At 38.9% G+C, this 22,549-nt stretch overlaps 1 protein-coding gene across 1 annotated transcript in view; it reads right to left on the minus strand.

The window, feature by feature from the left end:
- AASS (aminoadipate-semialdehyde synthase) overlaps positions 1 to 16,956 on the minus strand; it is a 41,940-nt gene extending 24,984 nt beyond the window's left edge. Inside the window, exons 1-10 of the mRNA XM_004676981.2 lie at positions 16,736 to 16,956; positions 13,002 to 13,178; positions 10,585 to 10,669; positions 7,070 to 7,137; positions 6,824 to 6,970; positions 5,878 to 5,956; positions 5,626 to 5,753; positions 4,066 to 4,214; positions 2,682 to 2,801; positions 1,904 to 2,015 (exon numbers count right to left, since the gene is read on the minus strand). Coding sequence (XP_004677038.1) covers positions 1,904 to 2,015; positions 2,682 to 2,801; positions 4,066 to 4,214; positions 5,626 to 5,753; positions 5,878 to 5,956; positions 6,824 to 6,970; positions 7,070 to 7,137; positions 10,585 to 10,669; positions 13,002 to 13,178; positions 16,736 to 16,945 — 1,275 coding nt within the window. The 5' untranslated portion in view covers positions 16,946 to 16,956. The remainder of the gene's footprint in view (positions 1 to 1,903; positions 2,016 to 2,681; positions 2,802 to 4,065; positions 4,215 to 5,625; positions 5,754 to 5,877; positions 5,957 to 6,823; positions 6,971 to 7,069; positions 7,138 to 10,584; positions 10,670 to 13,001; positions 13,179 to 16,735) is intronic.
- Between the last annotated feature and the right edge of the window lie 5,593 nt (positions 16,957 to 22,549).

Consider the following 22,549-nt stretch of genomic DNA (forward strand, 5'->3'; position numbering starts at 1 on the left):
ACCCAGAATCACCAGAGTGTAATGTTCACCATCTAGAGAATACTCCAAAATTATACAAATTATGAAACCTATGTTTTGACCTGTCCTTAATAAAATTCAATGCCAAGTTAACCCAGAATTTTTTAAATGTGAGGCAGATATCACTTGGGCTTTATAACTATGCTCCATATGATAAAGAAAAATATACTCATAGTACATAATCAAAATTCTCAGCAGAGAAAGACAGGGAGATGAACCAAATAGAAATTTTAGGACTGAACACTGAATATCTGAAATTAAATACTCACCGACAAGGCTAAAGAAAGTGTTTTGGTATCCAGGGAGATATGCCAAGGGGAAATGAATGAAGAACACAAAAAAAGGTAAACATCGAGGTAAATCTATGATTACTTTTTTTAATACACACATGGATTTCCATCATTTAGATAGTTATAATTATAGTATGTTGCAACTTGAAAGGACCGATAAGACATTTTGAAACTACCTTATTTTACAGATGAAACATCTGAGGCTCAGAAGGGAAATAAGTGAGTGGCCTGCTTGTCAGAAAGCAAGCTGGGATCTCCAGTAAGGCCAGGCATGTGGAGATGCTGTTCTGTTAATTTAGTCTCTCAGCACCGGTCCCAGACACACTGTATCAGCCCTGCCTTTTTCTCTGACTCAGTTTCCCAGTCTGTAAAATGGGTTTAATAATGATACTAATAGGGTTCTCATGAGCATTTAAAAATTAAGATACTTAGCCCTCCCTGGTGGTTCAACCAGCTCGAGTACAACATTGCAAGCAAGCTGCAGCCACTTCAGTGTGAGTTTGATCCCGTCCCAGGGGTGATCCACATGGCACAGCAGACCTCTCCTGACCTGCCTGCAGCTCCCCTCAGCAGTGTACTTCATTGATCTGCCTGTTCTGCTCCCCACTCTGTCTCTACCACCCCTGCACCTCTGGTCCATACCCCAGTTCTATATGCATAAATAAATAAGACTTTATAAAAAATAAATCCCACAATAGAGAAGTATTCCTTTGGCTTCACTTTAAAAAAAAAAAAATTAAGACACTTAAGGGAATTTCAACATTTCCTGGCACACAGTAGGTGCAATGTAACATTGTATTCAACCACGATAATACCTGCCTTCTGCATTTTCTAAGCCTGGTTATATGTTTTCACTGATATGGTACAGGTTATATGTTTTCACTGACCTATTACAGGAAGAAGACAAAGGGTCAAAATGGAATAGCATAGGAAAGAACAGATGAGAACAGACTGGAAATTTCACTTATTTATGCCCCACTAACTACTGTCTCATTTTAGTAAACTGTGGATGAAAAAGACAAGAGTCACTCTTCATGTCCTTGGAATCATTACCAGAGGAAGACAGTCATCAGCGCTAGACATAAAGCATGGTGAGCATGCACACTTACGATAAAGGGTGAAATGAGAAAACTTCTCTTTGGCAAAGAAAATGGAATTTAGATAACACAGTATTTCAGCAGTTACCATCACAGTGAAAAATAGATGAAAATAACAAACCATCACTTTGATGAAATCCAGTACAATTTTCTAGATTTGTGATTTTTTTAAATCTACTAATCACCGCACAGTAAAAATGTCTCAAGACACATTAAAGAGGGGAAAACAATGCAAATATTATCTTACATGTCATGGCCATTCTTGATAAAACATACAAATGAGTGACAGTTGCAATCAGGAAGGCAGTTTCATGTTTTTATATCCCATGAGACAAAAAGGAGAATACATAAAAGGGTGTCAGCAAGTACTTTAGAGAAGGACTGGCATTTCATTTTACAACAGATTTCTTAGATATAGAAGACCAGAACATATAAAGGACGGCTCTGCAATTCTACTGAAAGTCATAGAGTTGTTACCGATGGTACCAGTGTGCTTACCATTTCTTCAACGTAAGGGTAAAGCTTGTCTCCAAAGTACTCTGTAGCTTCGATTGGAAGCTGTGCCGGCAAATTGTCAATGGAACACATCAGAATCCCAGAGCCTTGAATACTAGGAGAACCAATATGCTTTATTCATGTGTATAAAATGTTACTTGCAAGGTTTAACTTTTCCAGATTGTTATTCCATTACATTTGCTTCATAATCATTTTCTTTGTAATGTTGTATCAAGCATACAAGAAAATAAGTAAGGCTTTCAGAAAGACCTTTTCCCTTCAGCAACCCATCTCCCATTTAAATAAGGTTTAGGCCCTCCCTGGTGGAACAACTGGTTAAAGTGCAGCACTATGAAGCTATCTGCAGATGCTGCAATATGAATATGAATTCGATTCCCAGGCCAGGAGGGTGACCCACATAACATGGCAGACTTCTGACCTGCCCTCTGCTCCCCTCAGCAATGTATTTCAGTTCATATGCCTGTTCTGCTCCCCACTCTGTCTCTGATGAATCCTGTCACCCTCAGACCTCCAGCCTGTACCCCAGTTCTTATATGCATGAATATAATAATTTTTAGTAAATAAATACAGTTTATGTGCCCTGTGCAAATGTTCAAGCATGAAAGGTACAAAATTTTTTGTATCTTTGAGCATATCTTTAGAAATATACATAGACTTTATAAAGATCTAAAATACTGAGTATTTGAGACTAGTAGTTCAAGGTAAGTAAACAATGTATTATTATTTATCTTTTGCCACCTAACAGCTTTAGAAAACTCACCTGTTACGAACATGCTGATCTGCATCATACATGCAAAAGGGGTGGTCTATGGTGGTGCACTTAGTCATAAACTCTATAGAACCTTCTGGGTCAGCTGAAATGTCACATATGGCCACAAGTCTGGAATAACATCAATACTTAGATGCAAGCATGAACTCTGAAGTATCTAACAAGATTAAAAATGAATAAATATAAAATGTAATGGGAATACTTTTCGATGTAGATGATAAATATATTTTAGTCTCTTTTTCCAATAGACAGCTTTTCAGGACACTGATTCTTCTAGGATGTAAAGCATCTTCCCCATGTGAGTTTTAGTTATCACACACACACACAAATAACAGGAAAAAGAGAAGGGGGAGAAGACAATGAAAAAGAAGGGGGACGAGGAGGAAAGAGGGAAGAGGCGGTAAGGAAGAGATGAAGAGGGAGGGTAAGCAGGGGAAAAAAAGGAAATGGAAGTAGAAAATCCCTCCCCAGAGCATCATTGCCAACAGGAGAAATTTAACCTACTAGCTGATTTAACTTCTGAAGATTCAGTTACACTTCATGCACCTTGTTTAGTACCATGTAATTTTGCACATCATTACATAGAAATCTCTAGAACTATGAACATGTGTTTCAGTTCAGCATTTGAAGGCTGATCACAATGTTTCTGCCCAATTACCAAGAACCTGTGTCTAGATAAACCCTCTACTAGAGCTAGACTGTCCCACCTGCTGTGTCTTCAACTGTGTTTCTGTGGCTCCATGACCACCAAGCATCAAGCTGTCACTTGAAGTTCTCATTCTCCTCTTTCCTTCCAAGACTGCCGAAGCCAGTGCTCTCACCCACTTCCAAACTCCTGTAGGGGTGACTGCTCCTTGCATTTGCTTGACATTTATTCAGTGCCAGCTTCCCACTGGAGGGCTGTGGCCCCATCTTTTATTTTTTCACTCTCCTCTGTCCTTCAGCTTAGCAGATTGCCAAGCAGATCTAACTTTCACAAATATTTACTGACTAGCTAATTAATTCAAGATTTAACAATCCTTGTATATTGTATTCAGACAATGAAGAGAGGACTAGGGCCAAGATAAATGGGGATATTATCCACGGGAGATTAAATTCTAGTAGAAGGAAGAAAAATCACACATAGAAGAAATTAGATCATCATGGATTTCAGAAAAAGAAAAATCAGGATAAAAGACGAGAGAAATGGGAATGGGAGAGCAATTATCACACCATCTGGAGAGGTTACTTTTGAGTACATGTGCAGTTACATAAGTTAAGGGATAAGCCAGAATAGTCACCTCAAGTCCTGTGCTATGTGGATCTCTATATGTGGTACTCTAAGACTGGGCATGGCTTATAAGAACTGGTACCAACACTGAAGTGAAGTCCTTACTTGTGTGGTAATGCAGGGCAGCCTTCAACACCAACACCTGACGACTTGCCTGGAGCCAGTAGATTCTGAAGATCTTGACGGGTGAGCAGACGAGGGACATTTTGTTCCCAATAGATACCATTAATTAAACAACTCGTATAGGGTGCAATCTGTAAAGCAAGTTCCAAGCTCAACAAAATAGGAAATAGTCTATTTCCACAAAATGTACTGTAAGAAATAAAATCCATGAGAAATATCTTCATGTTACTTCTAATCAAACTTGTTGTTTGCCAGGTCAGTGCCATCTTTTGAGGCAAAGACAGTAAATGCCCACCCAAATGTCAACATAGAATTACCCCCATGATATAGATATAATAGAATATAAATAAAAACATAATTTTTGTTCTGTGGTGTATTGCATAGCCAAGAAAAAGGAAAAGATAGAAAGTTAAGTGAAGTGGCACTCTATTTCCTGCTCAACCACCAATAGAATGTGCTCTAAATCATGCTACCTCAACTTCTCTGAGCTCTATGTTCCTTACCTGCTAGATGGGGATAATACGTACCCCCTTCCTCATGGGAATGCTGTGAAAATTAAATCAGATAACATTTGTAAGCTCCATAGACAAATGCACCACATACATGCATGCGTGGTAACTATGTCATTATAAGTTTTATGATGCATCCAATCACCAATAATTCTGACTGTGAGAAAGAGAAGGGACAGAAATTTACCAATTCAAGAATTTCAGTCTCAAACTATTTGTTGTTTAGTTTTTTAAGCATCTCAGCTATCCTCAAGTTATAGGAACAGTCCTTTTTTATAAAATGTTCTACCTGCTTTAACAGCTAAATTGCATACCAGCATCTAAAAATGCTCTACTGTTTAGATACATTTTAAATTATTCAAAACATGTAAATGCATGTGTTTTTGTTGTATTTATTTTTAGTTTGTTAGTTTGTTCTGAGAAGGACTGTTGCATGACCAGTGATTACAGAACGCAAACGGTTCACCTTACAAGATGAGATCCTGTTCCCCCAGAAGAAGGATTTTAATTATAAGCAACTGTTGCACACAGTGGGGATGGGTTTGTGCTAACACAGTCAACTATTTTACCCTAACTTCGTATAATCAACAGCATGCATTTCATGACAACTAATTGAGGTTATGATTTCAATATGTGATCATAGAAGCAATAGACCTATGTGACTATCCAGCCTCAATGACATTGCACCTTGTCAACAGTACTAACTAGTCCAGGATAAATAAAAGAACATAGTAATCCATGGGGAATGGTTTAGAGCAACAGGACACCTGCAGACCTGAAGTGGAAAAAGAGGCAGGAAAGCAAAGGGCACGTCCACAGAAACCCACAAAACAAGGACCACCAAACAAAGGCCATTCCAAACTTTAAAGAAAACCAACAATTCCTACTGCCAACTCAAGATCCCCAAAGGACTCACACCAAGTCGACATGGCGACTGAAGACCAATGTACACATTCATAACCTCTCTCCTTAAAAGCAGTCTAACTACAGTGTATCACAGGCAGCCAACTCAAAAGCTGGATACGATACTCACATCAATACTAAAACGACTTATGTAGCGCTCAGGGTATTTGTCATACTCTACAGGATCATACACACCATCTGTTTTCCTGACAAGATGATGATGGCGACTTAACACCGTCCCATACACTTTTCTCAGGTCTTGTAGAGGAGAAAGAAATTAGTAAAGTGGGTGACATAGGATAACGATTTATGGTGATAAAATATTATAACACAGAAACTGTTAAAAACTGTAAAAGAGAGTCACCCTCCCCGCCTCTCTTACCTCCAGCTTGGGAAACTTCTTTTAATTCATGTGGCTCCACATATTCACAGGGTAGTTCTTTGAAGATTTCTTGGGCTCCCTGTAAATAACATACAAATAAAACTCAATGTTTTCGAGAAGGGTCACCACAGTTGCCTGCAAGAATTCCAACTCACTTCCCCCAAATTATGTAATGCCACTGTCCTGCCCTGTACCCAGGATGACAACTCAGAAGTACAGATGAATTTCTAGCATGCAACTTGCAAACAAGCATTTATTCCAGTTTGAACAGCCCTCATTAGAAGAGGTTTTAATTATCTTAAGTTCCGCAGAGCAGAAACAAGAGCATTGAAAAATGAGAGCACAATAAAATGTTTCTATTTACTTTTTGTTCCAGGACAGAAATAATTTTAAGTCATGAAATTACATTTCCAACAAAAGAATTTGTTTTCTGCCTCACAGTACAATACACACAGTGATGTTCTATGTGTAATGTCTAAGACCTATTTTATGATTATAAGTTGCACACATATATATTCTCCTCCAAACTGCACTTGAAGGAAGAAAGTGTTCAATCCAATCTGGAATTAATCTTCCTAGTATCATATTAACAAAACTCCAAGTCATCTTGGAAAGTTTGATCCTGGGATCATTCCAAACTCAGGGCCATCTCATTCAAAGAGATCACCTGAAGAAATCCTAGACAGCAGTAGTAATGAGACAGCCCTCTAAAAAGAAAAGCAAAAGAAAAAACACTTGCAGTCTCTGCTAGCTTGGAATGAAATGAAAGCAAGCAAAAAGAATTTGGGGACCTTCTTTCCCTTTGCAAAGGAAAATTAGAGAGATAAGAAAAGTAGCAAAATCAGAATGACCCATCATGAAAAAGCAGGGCTCTGAAATGCCACATCCTTTGGATTAGGTTCAGAGTTTCAGTCTGCTTCATGGAAAGAAGACAGGTGGGATTTACCTGAGATACATTACCGGTGCCTGTGAACACAAAGGTTAAGGGACCTATTGACTTTGGCATCAGCCCCAGAGATATCTGGTAACCAGCATCGCGGACGGCCTGCACAGCCTGACTCTTGCTCCTGTAGTTATGAGCCATGCCAATGTGCTGAAAGCAAACACACGTGATTCACATCAGTCTACCACCTGAGGCCTGTTCTTAGCCCAATATGTATTTCCCAAAAATTAGACAAAAGAAATATCTTACCATGAAAGGTGTGTGGTGCCCCAAAGCAAGGAGTCTCAACCCCATTCCATGTAAAATGTCAATCATCCCTGTTACAGAAAGACCATTAGTTGGAAGGAGTTGAAACTACTCCCTGCTCATTCTCAACCTGCTCAGTGCCTTGAAGAAGCAGACCAGAGCAGCTCATTGTCAAATTTCATCCCCTCAAAAACACTCTCACTCTTGGACGTGTCTTGATCCCTTCCACTTTCAGACTTGCTAACATGGAGAGTGAACTTTATCTAAGGTTAACCACTCCATCTTTGTTCTGGATCCCATCACTTTCTGCCTCCCTAAGGAATTCACTAGTGAACTGTTCCTTTCTCTCTCTCTATTGGTTCAATCTTAACATTTAAGCAAGAGTCCATTCCTACCATGCCAAAAACCAAAGAACAAAGACCCCCTTGACACTAAGACCTCCATCAACTATTTTAGTGACCTAAAGAGCTGAATTCTGGGTACTTCTCATATATTGACTTATTTTTCAGATCCATTTGACAGATTCAAACCCTTTCTTTGTTGGAATTCTTATCCCTCAGCACCCCAGCCTTGAATATTTCCATTATAATATCCGTAGGCTCATTTTCCCAAGCCCACCCCTTTGTTACACTCTGCCTTTTCCTCAGGCTCCTGTCCTAGACCCTATGCCCTTCAACTTCCACATTTTCTCCTCAGCTAATTTTACCCAGTCCTGAATTTCAACTAACCACATGCAGATAATACCACCTCTGTACCCAATTCAGATTTTCAATTCAAGACCTAGCCAACCGCCTTACAGATGTCTCCATTAAATCTCCTTCAAACAGCAAACACCCCACATGCCTGTAGTGAAGACTTTAACTTCCATTCTCTGCTTTTCCATTTTAGGAAGGAGCCGCCCCTCTACCCCCTCATCTCTTCTCTTTTCTCTGCTGGACTTTGAAAGGGTTAATTATATACAATCCAATGTATCCATTTATGAATTTTGATAACTCTTTAACAGATATATACATGTGTGTTACCACAACACAATGATACAAAATATTCCCACCACCGCAGACAATTACAGGAAAAGGAGTATTTAAATTTCCAAACATATTGGGAGATTGTCTATTTTATTTTCTAAGTCTGTCTATTTTATGATTTATGGATTTTTGAAGCTCATGCACTTATTAGGCACATACACAGTTAAGATTGCTAAGTCTTCTTGGAGAATTGACTCCCTTGTCTTTTTAAAATAAAATGAAGCCACATGTTGATAATAGTAGAGCCTTGACCTCATTCTGCAAACCCCAGATTTCTATACCTCTGGGTTTCCATATTATTTAAGCAAATATTTTACGAGACTTCATTGTAGCAACTTAGCTTGCAACCAGACCAATACACTGCCCTGTAGTAAACCCATTTACTATTATCTTCCAAACTCTTCTGTTCCTATAGGTACTAGGAGAAACAACCTGTTGCTAGTTAGTGACCTGGGTGTCCTCTTCACAGCTTCTCCTTAACCCTCTTACCCCCACACTCAATGAGTCACCAGGTCCTAAAGATTTTGCTTCTGAACATTTCTGAAATCCACTTGGCCTTCTTTCCAGCTCCATGCCAATTGTACTGAACTCTCTAGTCCTCAAAACTTCCTTCTCCCCTTTTCCCTTTGGGTTTTGCATACTTCTACTCTCAGACTCTACACCCTTGAATAATTTCTAATCAGTTTGCAAATTTCATCTTGAAAAGCAGATTTTTTTTTTTTTTAATGCATACAAGAGCTGAGAAGTAGGCAAGAGGTGCAGTGAGGGTGAGAGGATTCACCAAAGACAGAGTGAGGAACAGAACAGGCAGACTGATAAAATACACTGCTGAGGGGAGCAGCGGGTGGGTCAGGAGAAGTCTGCCACGCCATGTGGGTCAGCTCCCTGGCTGGGGATTGAACTCATGCTGCAGTGGCTGCGGATAGCTTCCTAGTGCTGGACCTAACCCCTTGCGCTATCAGGGAGGCCCTTGAAAAGCAGGTTTTTTTTTTTAAGATTTATTTATTTATTCATACAGAACTGGGGTACAGGCCAGAGTTGCAGGGGGCAGTGAGAGGATTCACCAGAGACAGAGTGGGGAGCAGAACAGGCAGACTGATAAAATATACTGCTGAGGGGAGCAGTGGGTGTGTCAGGAGAGGTCTGCCGCGCCATGTGGGTCACCTCCGGGGCAGGCGGGGATCGAACTCATGCGGAAGTGGCTTTCAATTCTTAGTGCTGGCTTTAACCCGCTGCACTACCAGGGAGGGCCCAAAAAGCAGTTTTTAAGGAAAGTCTCTTCGTGGTTACCTGCACTCAATTGCCTGGGCCAAGCCCCACGCACTGACCTGTGCTTGCAGTCCCCAGGCCCGCACACCCTCTCCCAGAACCTCGGCCCACTCGCAGGCGTGTTGCTGCTGCTGAGTGTTCAGCTGGTTTCTTATGCTTTCATCTTCTGCAGACAAACAAAACCCTCCTCTGGTCTCTCAGTGGAAGACCCTAGAAAGAGTAGTGACCCTGCCTCTCCTCCCATATCAAGAAATTCATGTTTTCCGTTACTTTGGTAGAGCAGACTTGTGTGCTGGGTGGGAAAAGATGCAGATCAGGATAAAAAGCAATGCATGCATGTTAGGTAAAAAGAGTCTGTCAGTTTCAATACTTTGCCTTTTTTGTTGTTTTAGAAGCAAATGGATTAGGGTAAAATGATAGGATCACAACATGTATCCTAACTTTTAGAAGTGAGCAGATTTCAGTAAGAGACTTTTGAATGAAAGGTAGAAAGAGAAAACTTTTTAAAGTAGCCTAGGATTCCAAATCATCTGTATTTTTGCAAAACTAAATAGTAATACTAATAGTATTCTTAAGAAATGCAAAAGGTAAAGGCAGGAAGATTAAGATAAATAAATGGTGACAGACACAGCAGTGACAACCTTCCTATTTTTATGTAAAAAGACAGAAGAATAATGCCAGTCACAACCTTCCTAATTTTGACAGTCAAGTCCTCTCCCCTAATAAAGAAGTGTAATGTACTATGTTTTTCAGCTAAAGAAGTTTCAAAGTACCAACTGGGCAAAATATCAACTCCAGTTTTCCTCCAAACTTCAACTCATTTCTTATTTTATCTTATATATTGCTTACATCATTCTGCATTTTTGTACAATGTGTGCTTTCTCATCTGGGTGATGGCCCCAATGGATTTCCCACCCCCAGCTCACCCATGCCCTGAACCCATAGCCCACCCATTTCAAACTTCGCCCTTCTCCCCCCAACCCCTGCAGAATGTCTCTGCAGAATGTCTGTGGTTTACAGTTGCCTGTTGATTTTGATATTTACTTTATTATAATTTGATGATTTGTCCCCTTATTCTATTTATCAGTCACTCTGATATTCATACCCTTAACTATCCTCCGAGGGTCAGTATTATCAGTATAAATGAACACCCAACCCCTTGGGAAGCTCACAGCTATTCCCCAGCAAAATTCGTGGGTGATGGAAGGGCCTTGGTTCACTCACCTGCCACACCTGCCCACTTCCCAAAGGCCACCACGCGGACTCCTTTAGGATTCACCATTTTTTCATAATCAATAAGACGGATTTCCTAAAGGAAAGATGAAAAAAATCTCAGCCAGACCCATCAAGCTTAGTATCAGTAAATAAAGTATATAAATGAATAACTTTCTTTAACTTTTAACACAACACAATCTACAAATACAGCTACAGCCCACTACTCCTCACATCCATCCTTCTCGTCTCCAAGAAATGATATCCCTCCTGAGGCGAGTCCCTGTGACGAGATCCAAGCTCCTGTTCATCTACTCCAAGACCATCTTCCGCTTTCTACTTCCTGCTTCCTGCATCATCCATCTTTACATGACTACCTTAGCAACCCAAATGCACGTTGGTCTCTTAATATCATCATCATCATCATCATCACATTCCCACTCGACTCCATACACAAATCTACCTCATCCTCCCTCTCTCCTCATTCCTCATTCTCATTTTCTCTCTGCAACCCTCCACAAGTGAGCTCTATTTAAAATTACCATATGCCACCTACTTCTCAATTCCTCACCTTCATAAACCACATTCTTTCTCTTTCTTCAGAAATCATGTGTCTCTTCTTGGGGATATCTAATACACACATGTTTGAAAGCTACAGATACATTGTAATTATGGAATATGTTAAGCCATCTTGTTCTTTCCTCAAAGATTGTATATTTTTTGCCATGTTCATGATTCTTAAAAAGTTTAGGATTCATCTAACGCTAAGTGGTTGGGTACAATAGGTTGCCCAAAAGTAATCTTGCAGGATGGTTTATTTATGAACAAAAGTTCATATAACCAAAAAACAAATTTCTTCAGTACTTTTTGAAGTTCACTAACTTACAGTAAGACATTTTTCTGATACAATTTCCATTAATTATTTGTTTAATTTGTTCCTCAGGAATACTGCAAATTAACCACAGTCTAGGTCTAGCCTATTTGAAATGGTGGTAGTATATTCTAAACTTCTATAGAAAATATGTTTTGCTCCAAGATTTTATTCTTTGTGACCGTTCCTGTTCTCTGCCCTCTATTCAGGTTCCAGTCTAGTTTTTAATTCTTAATATCACTACAAGACTTAGACCTTGGACTGTTCTGTCTGCTCTCACTCCCTGCCCTAGTCCATTGAATTTAGATGACATCTGGTTTCTGATAAGTACAAAATGGCTATCAAGAGAATCTGCTTTCCTGTGTATAGATTCAGTCCAGGCACTCACTCAGATTCTCTCCTTAAATATCTAACAGAGAAATTCAACCCAATAGGCCTTAAACTCCATGCCTGACACTCTCATCCCAGTCTGCTTCTCTGACAGTAGCATCATCTCAAAGTATGGCAACTTTTTTTTTTTTTTTTGAGTTGTTCAGCATAAGACCTGGGAATCATCCTTGACTCTTCTCTCTCATATTCCACATTCATTGCATCAGTGGATCCTGCAAAATCAGACCTCAAAAATATATCCAAGATTTGTATATAGATCCCAACCTCCACTTCCACCACCATATTGCAAGCTACCATCTCTAGCTTATTCACTAGCTTATTGCCTAGACCAACACAATCTTATTCATTGTGTACTTCTCCACCTCCAAATATTATCCACAAAGCGGCAGAAGAAACATTTTGAAATGCAAATAACCCTACACTCAAAGAGACCCTAGTCCATTGCATTACCATTTGCACTACTTGGAAGACTCTTCCCAAATGGATATGACTTGACCCTTCACCTCCTTCAAACGTTGGCTCAGATGCCACCTTTGAAATGAGACTCTCCCTGATGGCCCATTTTAAATTAGCATTGTCACTTCTCCAGTGCCCAACATTCCTTAATTCCTTCCATTGCACTTTCTTTCCCATGCCACAGGTCAACAAGTCACACAGAAGATGTTCCTATTTCTCTGTCATGCCTCCTCCCACCAGAATGTCAGCTCTGCGAAAACAGGGATATTTTACTACTTTGTTCTTTTATTGATGTTAACAGTGACAAGCACATATCACAATAAATACCTGCTGAATGACTAATGCACAGAATGTCGAATAGAGGTAGTTTTCCAGAGTATTATTTTAGTTGGTAGTACCTGATCAACTGAACTTTTAAACTAATAATCATTTATGGGGGGGAGGAGAAAGTTCATCATTCTACTTTAGAATACAAAAGGGGTGTCTGTGTGTATGATATGTATATATTTGATTCTTCCACTATAAACTTGAAACTTGCAGAGCAGAGGAACCCTGAAACAGAACTCCTGAGGGTCATAGGTCCCCTTATTTAATGAGGTGAATAACATGATATATCTCTGAACTGCTGGAAGAAAACTAAAATTCACTTGAGAGTTAAAAGTAAAATTTAATATGTGTATGTTACCATTTATAAACATTGGTCATTAATTACCTGTTTTAGCATCTCATCCAACAAGCCCATATTTGCCTCTTGAGCCTTTATTGTGTGGGAGAAGAATGCATAAGTCTTTTTGGATATTAATTTTTCCTCTGGGGGTCTTTTAACACCCAAAATCAGACAAGCTTCAGAAATATCCTCTTGAAGAATACCACCAGCTTTGACATATTCCTAGGAATGTAATGTTGGTGAAAAGTTAGTCCCCTGTTTCTTTATACAAATATGAAAATAGGAATTTAAGAAGATATTTAGGGCATAACAGGTAAATTGGTTTGGATGTAGATAATATTACATGGGAAGGGCTTACTGAATAAAAATAAAACAACTGTCTTTTATTAATAAATTATTGTATTTTGTGCTAAACTCTGAACAAATTATCTCATTTAATTTTTAAAAAGCTCCCACAAACGTTTTATCACTATCCCCATTTTATCAATGGAAATCCTGAAGTTTACACCTTTAACTGAGATTGCACAGCTTGTATATAGAGGAAAGAGATAGTCATTTCAGATTTTTAAATGAAAATGTGGCAGGATTAGACACAATTAAAAGAGCATCATAGTTGGCAGCTGAATACAATGACGATCAATCCCCCTTAGCAATCTGCTTTAAAAGAAAGTATAGATGATAGGAAATAAAGTTAAAAAACATAGTTTCTACTCTATGTAATATGCAATGTTAATTGGAAATATTAGTATGGTCATGATTAAATAATACATGTGCATATGTATATGTCTATATATTTTTTGCTGTCTCCTGAGCAACATTATCTCAGGATAATGGACGGGTTTCTTTGCCCATGTATAGCAAACTGATTAAATAAACCACAGTAAATCATGGAGACGACAGAGTAGTTATGACACATTCATTGAAATGAATGAAGTAGATCCCCATAAACTGATAGGTGATTTCTAGAATATGCTGCTGAGTAAACCAAGTAAAGTGTGAAAGAGAATGTAAAGTATATGCTTCTGTATAAGAATGGATCGGAAATGAGAATACACACGTGCAAGTGCTTACAAAATGAGACAGAAATGGTAGACCAGAAACTAATGAAATGAGGAAACTCTGGCAATGGTGCGAACAGGGTGTGAGGAATTGAGAGAACAAGATTCTCTGAAGTACAACTTATTTTTCTAAAACTTTATTGATTTATGCTTACAAGAACTGTGGAACAAGCCAGAGGAAGGGGTGAGAAGATTCACCAGAGACAGAGTGGGGAGCAGGACAGGCAGGTAGACTGAAATACACTGCTGAGGGAGCAGCGGGAGACACAGGAGAGGTCATGAGGGTCAGCTGGGGCAGCAGACAGCTTCAGAGTGCTGAGACTTAACCCCTTGAGCTGCCAGGGAGGTCCTGAGATACAACTTTTTATAAGGTTTTTATTGAAATTTTTCATTGGAAACATGTAAATGTTATATTGCTTGTACTATTAACTCAAAAAGGATTTAAGACACATTAAAATTAAATAGGAACAAAAATAAATTAATTCAACTGGATATCACATTGACTATATAACCCAAAACTAATTTCAATAACTTTTTAACACAGCACTCTTGAGTAGTCTTTTTAACTTACGTCCTAACGGTAAAAAAGAAAACCTCCCATGAAATATTAAACTCCATTTAAGAGGCTCATTTTCAGCTGGAATTTTAGCTTTCGGATTCCAATATTAAATATTGTATATTAAAGTATAAAGCAGAAATTACGCACCAGTCAGGAATTAAAATTTCCACTGCTATAGAAAACAGACACTAATACAAAATTTTAGAAGGAAGAAAAATATGCAATGTTAAATTCTAATTGGAAATGTTAGTATTAAATCATGATTAAATAATACACATGTGTATGTATGTGTCTGCATATTTTTAGCCCTGTCTTCTAACAGGGCTCAAGAGCAACATTATTTCAGTAACAGTAAAAACATACCTTACATCAGATACCAGCTCTTCACTTCTATATGCTAAGAGAATTATAGTACTCACTAATGAAACAAGTAATTCTAGGTGTGATGTAGGAAAATACAAGACAGCTCCAGGATAAATGAATTCATGTCCAAAGGATAGATGAATCTCATTAGGGGACTCTCACTCCCCCACATTTGGGATAATTAAGGCATTAAAAAGAATAATGGTTAATAGATTATCATGCATTGAATTAAAAAGTCCCATGTACCCATAAGAAGGGAAAGAAAAAAAGAGCAAAACTAAGAGAAATCTTTTTTTTAATAATATAATAGTTTATTTTTACATCATTTTGTGCACTTTTCCATCTCAGTTGTAATCTCTCAGTTGCTTTCCATCACCAAACCACCCATGTGCCATTATCCAAAGTCTAGTGTATTTCCCTGAGAAATCTCTTTTTTGCAGAAGTAAATCAGCAAACAAACTCAGAAAAAAGATAAAATTAGAAAGTCATCCAGCACCATGTCAAGGTAGATTCAAGCAGGTTTTATCAATGGATGCAAGAGCATTCGTTCAATGGTCGTTAAGGACCCGTAGGTCTCATCACAGCCTGCACAGAACTCAGCAATGACAAAGGGAGAAAGTTGCTTTTACAATAGAGAGAACTGTTGGTATTTGTGTTTACATGGAAAGAGCATATAGCACACATAATATTCTGACAAATCGTTTAATAAGTCTAATCACAAGGACACAACCAGACTAGGTCTAGTCAGTAACAAAGCATATTGCAAGACAACTAGCCGTGAAAAGAGTCATCATTGAAACCAACAAAAATGGAAAAGGGGTCCTATTCTGATTATAATAAAAGAACAACAACCAGGGCAGAAAACCTTAACTGAGCCTCAATTAAAATAAAAGACATCTGACACTAGAAGGAATTTGAACACAGATAGTGTAAGATGGCATTATGGAGTTAACTAGAGTAGGAAAATTATATGGTGGTCAAATGATTTATTTCTAGGAGGTAATACTAAAGCATTTTGGTGGTGTAGTCATGATGTCTGTCATCCATTTTCAAATGCTTAAGGCAAGAAACATAGGTGTATGGAAATCGCTAAGACAGGGTAAAGAGTCAACTCAACATCACAAGATTATTGCAGAGTAAAGAAAGGATGACCTGGACCGGCCACAGAGGCTGTCAAGAGAAAAGCTCAGGAATCAGTTACTCAACAAAGCATTTGCTGGGGGCAAGAACAGTGGCAAGAGACCTTTGACACCCCAGGCCCAGAGGCAAGGCGCCAGCAGAAGATCCTAAATGAAGAGTATCATCTCTAAAAGCCAGTTCTCTGCCCTTTGGCTGGAGAAAGGGATGGGGTAAAAAAAGTACAATCAGACTGACTTCTGATTATAACCAAGGTGAAGCCATAGGGCCATGTGGTGCTAATTTATTTTTAAAGATTTCTTTATTTATGCATACAAGAACTGGGGTATAGACCAAAGATGTAGGGGGAGTGAGAGGATTCACCAGAGACAGAGTGGGAAGAAGAACAGGCAGATCTACTGAAATACATTGCTGAGGGGAGCAGCAGGTGAGATAGGAGAGGTCTGCTGTGCCATGTGGGTCACCTACCTGGCAGGAGATAGAACTCATGCCACAGATAGCTTCATAGTGCTGTGCTTTAACCGGTTATGCCACCAAGGAAGGGCCACCATGTAGTATTTAAATGATACTTAGAAAACATTCAACTTTCACTCAGATGATCCTTATTTTTCATATACAGTTCCATTTTATTCCCATGTATTTAAAGAATTGGGAGTATTTACCTTATCGTGAATGGCCCGCCGATTAGAAGGTTGGATTAAGACCTTGTATCCCATATTAGTGATGTTCTTGATGTGCCTGGGAGCCAGTGGGGCCCTTCTCTCCCAGGCGTTCACATCCTCCCTCCTCACCGCCATCACTGCTTTGTGGTGAGACCTGAAGCCGGGTCGGAACCCTACTAGGCCAAGTCTGATCCTCTGTACTCGTAGCATCTTGGAATCTGGTGACTGTAAAGACAACGCAAGAGAGACGGGCAAGGAGAGGCGAGAGCACTCACAGAGCAGTTCTGGTCTCCTGAGAAATCTGCTGTAAAATCCAGCCAAATAGACACAAGACAGAGTATAACAGACACAAGACAGAGAAGAGGGTGGCAAAACCTGGATACAAAGTGTCTTGAGCCCAAACGAACGAAATTTCCACATAGGTCGTTAATTATTTGCAAAATAATGAAAGCACAGAGCAACTTATGGGACACTCACCAAAATGGCTTTTTAAATCTAGGTCGTATCAAATTTCCATTCAGCACAAAGGTTCAAGCAAGTTAACCTACAACATGAATACAGGAAGATAACAACTCTGAAGGCTGAAGTTGGAATCCTTTAATAGGGTACAAGAATTGAGCTGTCTCTAACCACTCCCCTCAACTGTTCACAGTGTGCTATGGCTGCTAATCAGTCAGTAGTGCTCAGCGAGATATTACAGAAATAGAAAGTTAACATTCTGAAATCCTAATAGCGCATCGTCCTTTTTCTACTAGTTTATTGTTATCAAGTGTTATAAAAGTATTGGCCCTTGACAGAGTGGAACTTTAAGAAAACAGAACTAATACACACACATGTTCCTTCCCCTATGGATGCTAGAGATTTAAGAGGCATATGTCATCACCCCTGGTCTCTACCTGAGCCCCTCACTGACCCCTTTCTTCTTCTAAACATGCTGTTCCCCTTCATGCCACATCTTCCTCTCATTACATTAAACCCACACCTCTCTCAACCAGTTTGCTAGCTGTTATTCCAAGTTATAAAATTTCACTCATTTATTCAATTACTATGTGTCAGCACAGAGTGAATTATATATATAGGTTTAATGTATAAGCATCAAAGAGCATATTATCTCAAATGGTCAAGTCATGTCAGATGTCAATTTTCTGGATCATTTGGATGATAAAATGTAATTTCCTTTTACAAGGCTAACATCAAAATACAGGTGCTAAATGATTTTACACCTTCTAGAAACTTGTGACCAATTACTGCTAGAGTCTATGCTAAAATTCTTTTGGAACACATTTCTGTTAAATCAGACTATAATCTCTAAGTCAAATCCACTTCATAGGTGGAGAAAGCTTATGTTGACAGTGGAACATGAGAATATTTCCTAGAAAAAAAACTACTTGCCAACCTCAAAAGAAAAGATGTAGGCAACTCATAACTCACAATACAACTGACAAAGTAAACAACAAGGAGTCCAGCTAAGATGGTTTAAGAGGAAGAGGAGCAGGAAGTGAAATCACCATGACAGCAAAGTTCAGGCTAACTTTTACTAAGGCTAAAAAGAAAAATAAAATCAGTGAACAACATTTGAATAAAAGACTATATCTGATTTTTTAATTTATTTATCTAATTTTGTTTTTAAAAGAGATAACATTAGTCCCAACTCCAAGTCCAGAACATTTATTCTCTCCCCAGCTTTTCTCCCAAAGGAAAAACATGAATACACATCCATAAATTCTTAAATCAAACCAACTTCACAGACAAGATATTCTCCTGAACACACAGCTAAGCAGGTATTTGGCATACCAAAGATAAACAAGTGACCTTAAACAAGTGACCTACATCCTAAATTCCTGGCAGTCACATGAGGGAACTTGTCCAGATTTAATCTCTCTCCTCATCCCAAATTTGATTGAAAAACTCTGCCTCGCCTACTGAGATAACTCCCCCCCACACACACACACACATACACACTTCCTTTGTTTAGAGTGGCGTACAGTGTGGGAAAAGAGAAACAAGTTCAGACACATGTTAATGCTCATGAATGTGCGAAGACAGACTTTCTATGGAGACTAGAAAAGAAGTAGTGAAGGCTGATACTCTGGAGTATTGGGGGGAGTTATTTAAATTATAATTCCTATAACCCTGTTTTTTAAACAAATATTTAAGTTACAATTGACAAAACTATAGACCATGCATGATGCTGTGTAGCATTTTTTTCCCTCCTTGCCACAATCTCATTAAGTAGGTACTATTATTATCCCCATCTAACAGATGAAGAAACTATAAAGAAATTGGAACTTGACTTTTTTTTAAGCAGAAGTAGAATGCCTAGGTTAATGTTTAACATTGGAGCTTGCCTTTCTTTGTCAAAGACTAGAGATCCATACTGTGTAGCTCTGACACACATGGTTATGCCAGTCAGCCTGTTTCAGAAACAATTCAGTCCATATAGCATGATCTTTTACAGTTACAGTAAATAACCAGTTCCTCCCACAACTAGGGGTGCCCTTCTTGACCTCTTTCCTCTGTACCTCCACAAATCTTTCCAGAGTTCCTGCCAAGGTAAATTTAGGCTTCTGAGTGCTTAGAAAAGAGATTTGATTATAGAAGTTATTACTGTGTTACTAGTTGCTTGAGCCTTAAAACTTAGCCTCAGCATAGAACTTTCTGGATCTAGCTTGGTTAAATTGAAGGCTACTAAGAGATAGGTAAGGATTTCTGAACTGCTTTTAGGGTGGGCACCATAGATGTCTGATATATCATGGAAATGCCCCAGGTAGGTTGTTTTGAATATCCTTGACTTGGACTTTGTGGGGTTTTCCAAGAATATCGGAAAGTACATGTGATTTCTACTCTGACAATGTCTTCAGTGAAGCAAGGCAGGAGGAGGGGGACAAGGGGGCCACTTACTCACGGACTCTCAGGTTACTTAACAGTGTCATATTCTGATAACTATCTAAAACATGTGCAAGGAAGAAGCAGAAAAGCAATAGAAGATAGGAGAAGAAAAAGAAAGAATGGAGAACGAAGAAGCGAAAGAGGAAAAAAATAAGGGAGAAAGAGAAGTGTGACTATCGGAGGTGGTGGGCAAGCTCTTCTCTGACAAATTCTTTGTGGGCATAGAGGGCTAACATTTCACATAGCATAAAAATAAAAGTTGAAATACTTTTTCCTAAGCTTCTTCTAGCACTAAGGTATATATTCTTACTTACCTAGGATTGACCAGGAGTCTGTAGTGTCTCTAAAAGTCATAGAATATTATAGTGATTGCACAGACAACTGCAATCTTCTAGCAATGGGGGAACACAGCATATGATACCACCTTACCTATCTTTCCATCTCTCATTGGGAAGACCTAAAGCTTGCTTTTTCAATTTACAAGTCACCTATCTTTCTAATGCACACATGTGACTCAGAGGATGGGGAAGTGCTTGAAAATTCTCAGTATGTTCTGTTCTTTGCCAGAGAAAAGGAAAGGAAAATGGTCATTAGAGATGACAAGTAATAGATGATTGACTGATAGATAGGTAGATAATTAGAGAGAGACGAGGAGAACAGGGGAGAGGAAAGCAGAGAAGAGAGAGAATGAAATTGGCATGCCATATACAGCCCACAATTTTCTTTCAATGACCTGAAATAAATCATGGTCCTTGAGTACATCATCACCCTAAGTCACATGATGATGGAACGATGGAGGATTCTGCAAGGTGTGTTTGTAGGAGAGTATATCTCAAGGACAGGGCCCTCCTAGGTAGCTGAGAAGTTCTTTCCAAAGATGACAAGACTGGTCTGTACAATTACCTAGATTTGTGGAGTGGGGGCTAGTCATTTGCCTCCAGCATGACTATTTCTTACCATTTCAAGAAAATATAATAAAAACCAGAATATTCTTGAAGAAGTTGTGATTTTGCTCATTGGTTACAGAAGAGATATTTGGCTTTCTTTCTTAAATTTAGAAACTATTTTGGTTCCATAGCATGGTGTGAGGTACTTATAAAGAAGCAGGGACCCAGAAAATGTTTTAAACTTACAAACCACTCCCCTGAATCAGAACTAAATACAAGCAAACACACAAGCTTGAGTATTAAAAGGGCTAGGATGGTTCTTCCTAATTTTTCTGGTTTTTCACTAGGAAAAGTATGAAGGATGACAAGTCACTATTGAAGGAAAGCAGAATCGTTCACCTCTAGTCCCTATGAAAAAGTTGAGTTCTTTACTCTTCTATGTTAGATCTTTCAAATTATGCCACCAAAACATAATCCAGTGACTGAAACATTAGATCACATGGGAAGATATCTCCTTGGTAAGTTAGTTGTAATGCCTGATTAGGCAAACCCCTTGACTAGCTTTTGAAAAACTAAGGATGGAGTAGTCTTGTGTTGAAGGATAGATGAGAAATACAAATAATTCATATACACCTTTCTAGTTCACTCCAAAGATATTAGTGCATTTTAAATGTATTGGTTTCCCAGAAAGACCCAGAACCAAAAATAAAAGGAGACAGCTCCCTGGCTCTGAGTCTTGGCACGAAAGTATGTATTTCATATCCAAACCATAATAATCCTAGAAAGTTCCCAACAGCTCCAGATTTATAGAGCACCTGGAAATCACCTATAAATAATGTAAACGCTGCCTAACCCCAGGGCTTACTGGAACCAAGCTCGGGCATGCAGTAACACTGTCCTCACATTTCTGGTCTTGTTGCATAGGTGCATTCTTTTGATATTTCCACATTAAATACCTTAAGATAACGAGAAGTTAAACACACGCACACACCAGAATTGGGTGTGAGTACTCTAATACTGTTCATTCATCTGGTCTGAAAATATCCACATGTCAAGTCTATCAGCTACTCAAAGTCATCCAGGCATAAAATTTTACAACTCTCCTGGTCTTAAGCCCACAGATTTAGCTTCACTGAAATGGAATGCGAAGTTAGTTCAGAATTGGCATCTAATCTAAAATAGTTATTTGTTTATTTGTCTTTCTCTTTGCTAGACAATAAATGCTTTAAGGGAAGAGAAGGTGTTTTATTCATGTCTATTCCTAGGGAAGACTCTCACATAGTTTTAAAGAAAAAGATGAACAAATGAGTAAATGTAAATGAACAATATAAAGATGTATGCAGCAAAGATAACAAAATAGACAAGCAAATAAACAGGAACTCAACACTGCTCCACCATCACCATCACCACAATGCTGTGCATCTTCTGAGAGAACAGACCAATGCATGGTAAGAAAGACTCTATAACATGGTAGGAAAATCCATTCCGGGGAATTTGAAGACATAACTAGCTCTGGGATTCCTTCTCTTGATTTCAGTTTCCTCCTGGAGACTAGAGTATAATACTGAAGTCTCTTTCAGCTCAAATACTCTGGTCCTATTAAACATAACAGTGGCAGAGTGGCTTACAAAAGCATTAGAATTTGAGAACATAAGTAAACACTGATTGATGCAGACCCAGCTAAAGTTCAAAACATTGACAATCCTGTGGGGGTAGTCTGAATGGTCAGTTGGCATTACCCTCGGTGACCAGGAGCTCAGAGCTTGCCACGGGGTACCTCAAAAGAACTCTGACACAGCTCCAGAAGTGAATGGGTTCCTCTGATCCCACTTAGTCTGGGACCGTGATGCGTAACTTAACCAGTCAGTACCTTGTCTGCAAAATGGGTGTCGCATCTGCCACGTCACCTAACTCTCAGGATGCCCGTGGAGTTTGCATTAATGCTCATGAAGTGCCCAGCACTGTTTTCACGTCATTCAAGTTATGGAAAGGTTCCAAAGACTCCTGATATCCAGGTGAGGCACTAGAACGCTGCTGT

Source organism: Condylura cristata, unplaced genomic scaffold (genome assembly GCF_000260355.1).
Source record: "Condylura cristata isolate star-nosed mole 26May11 unplaced genomic scaffold, ConCri1.0 scaffold00005, whole genome shotgun sequence".
Lineage (NCBI taxonomy): Eukaryota > Metazoa > Chordata > Mammalia > Eulipotyphla > Talpidae > Condylura > Condylura cristata.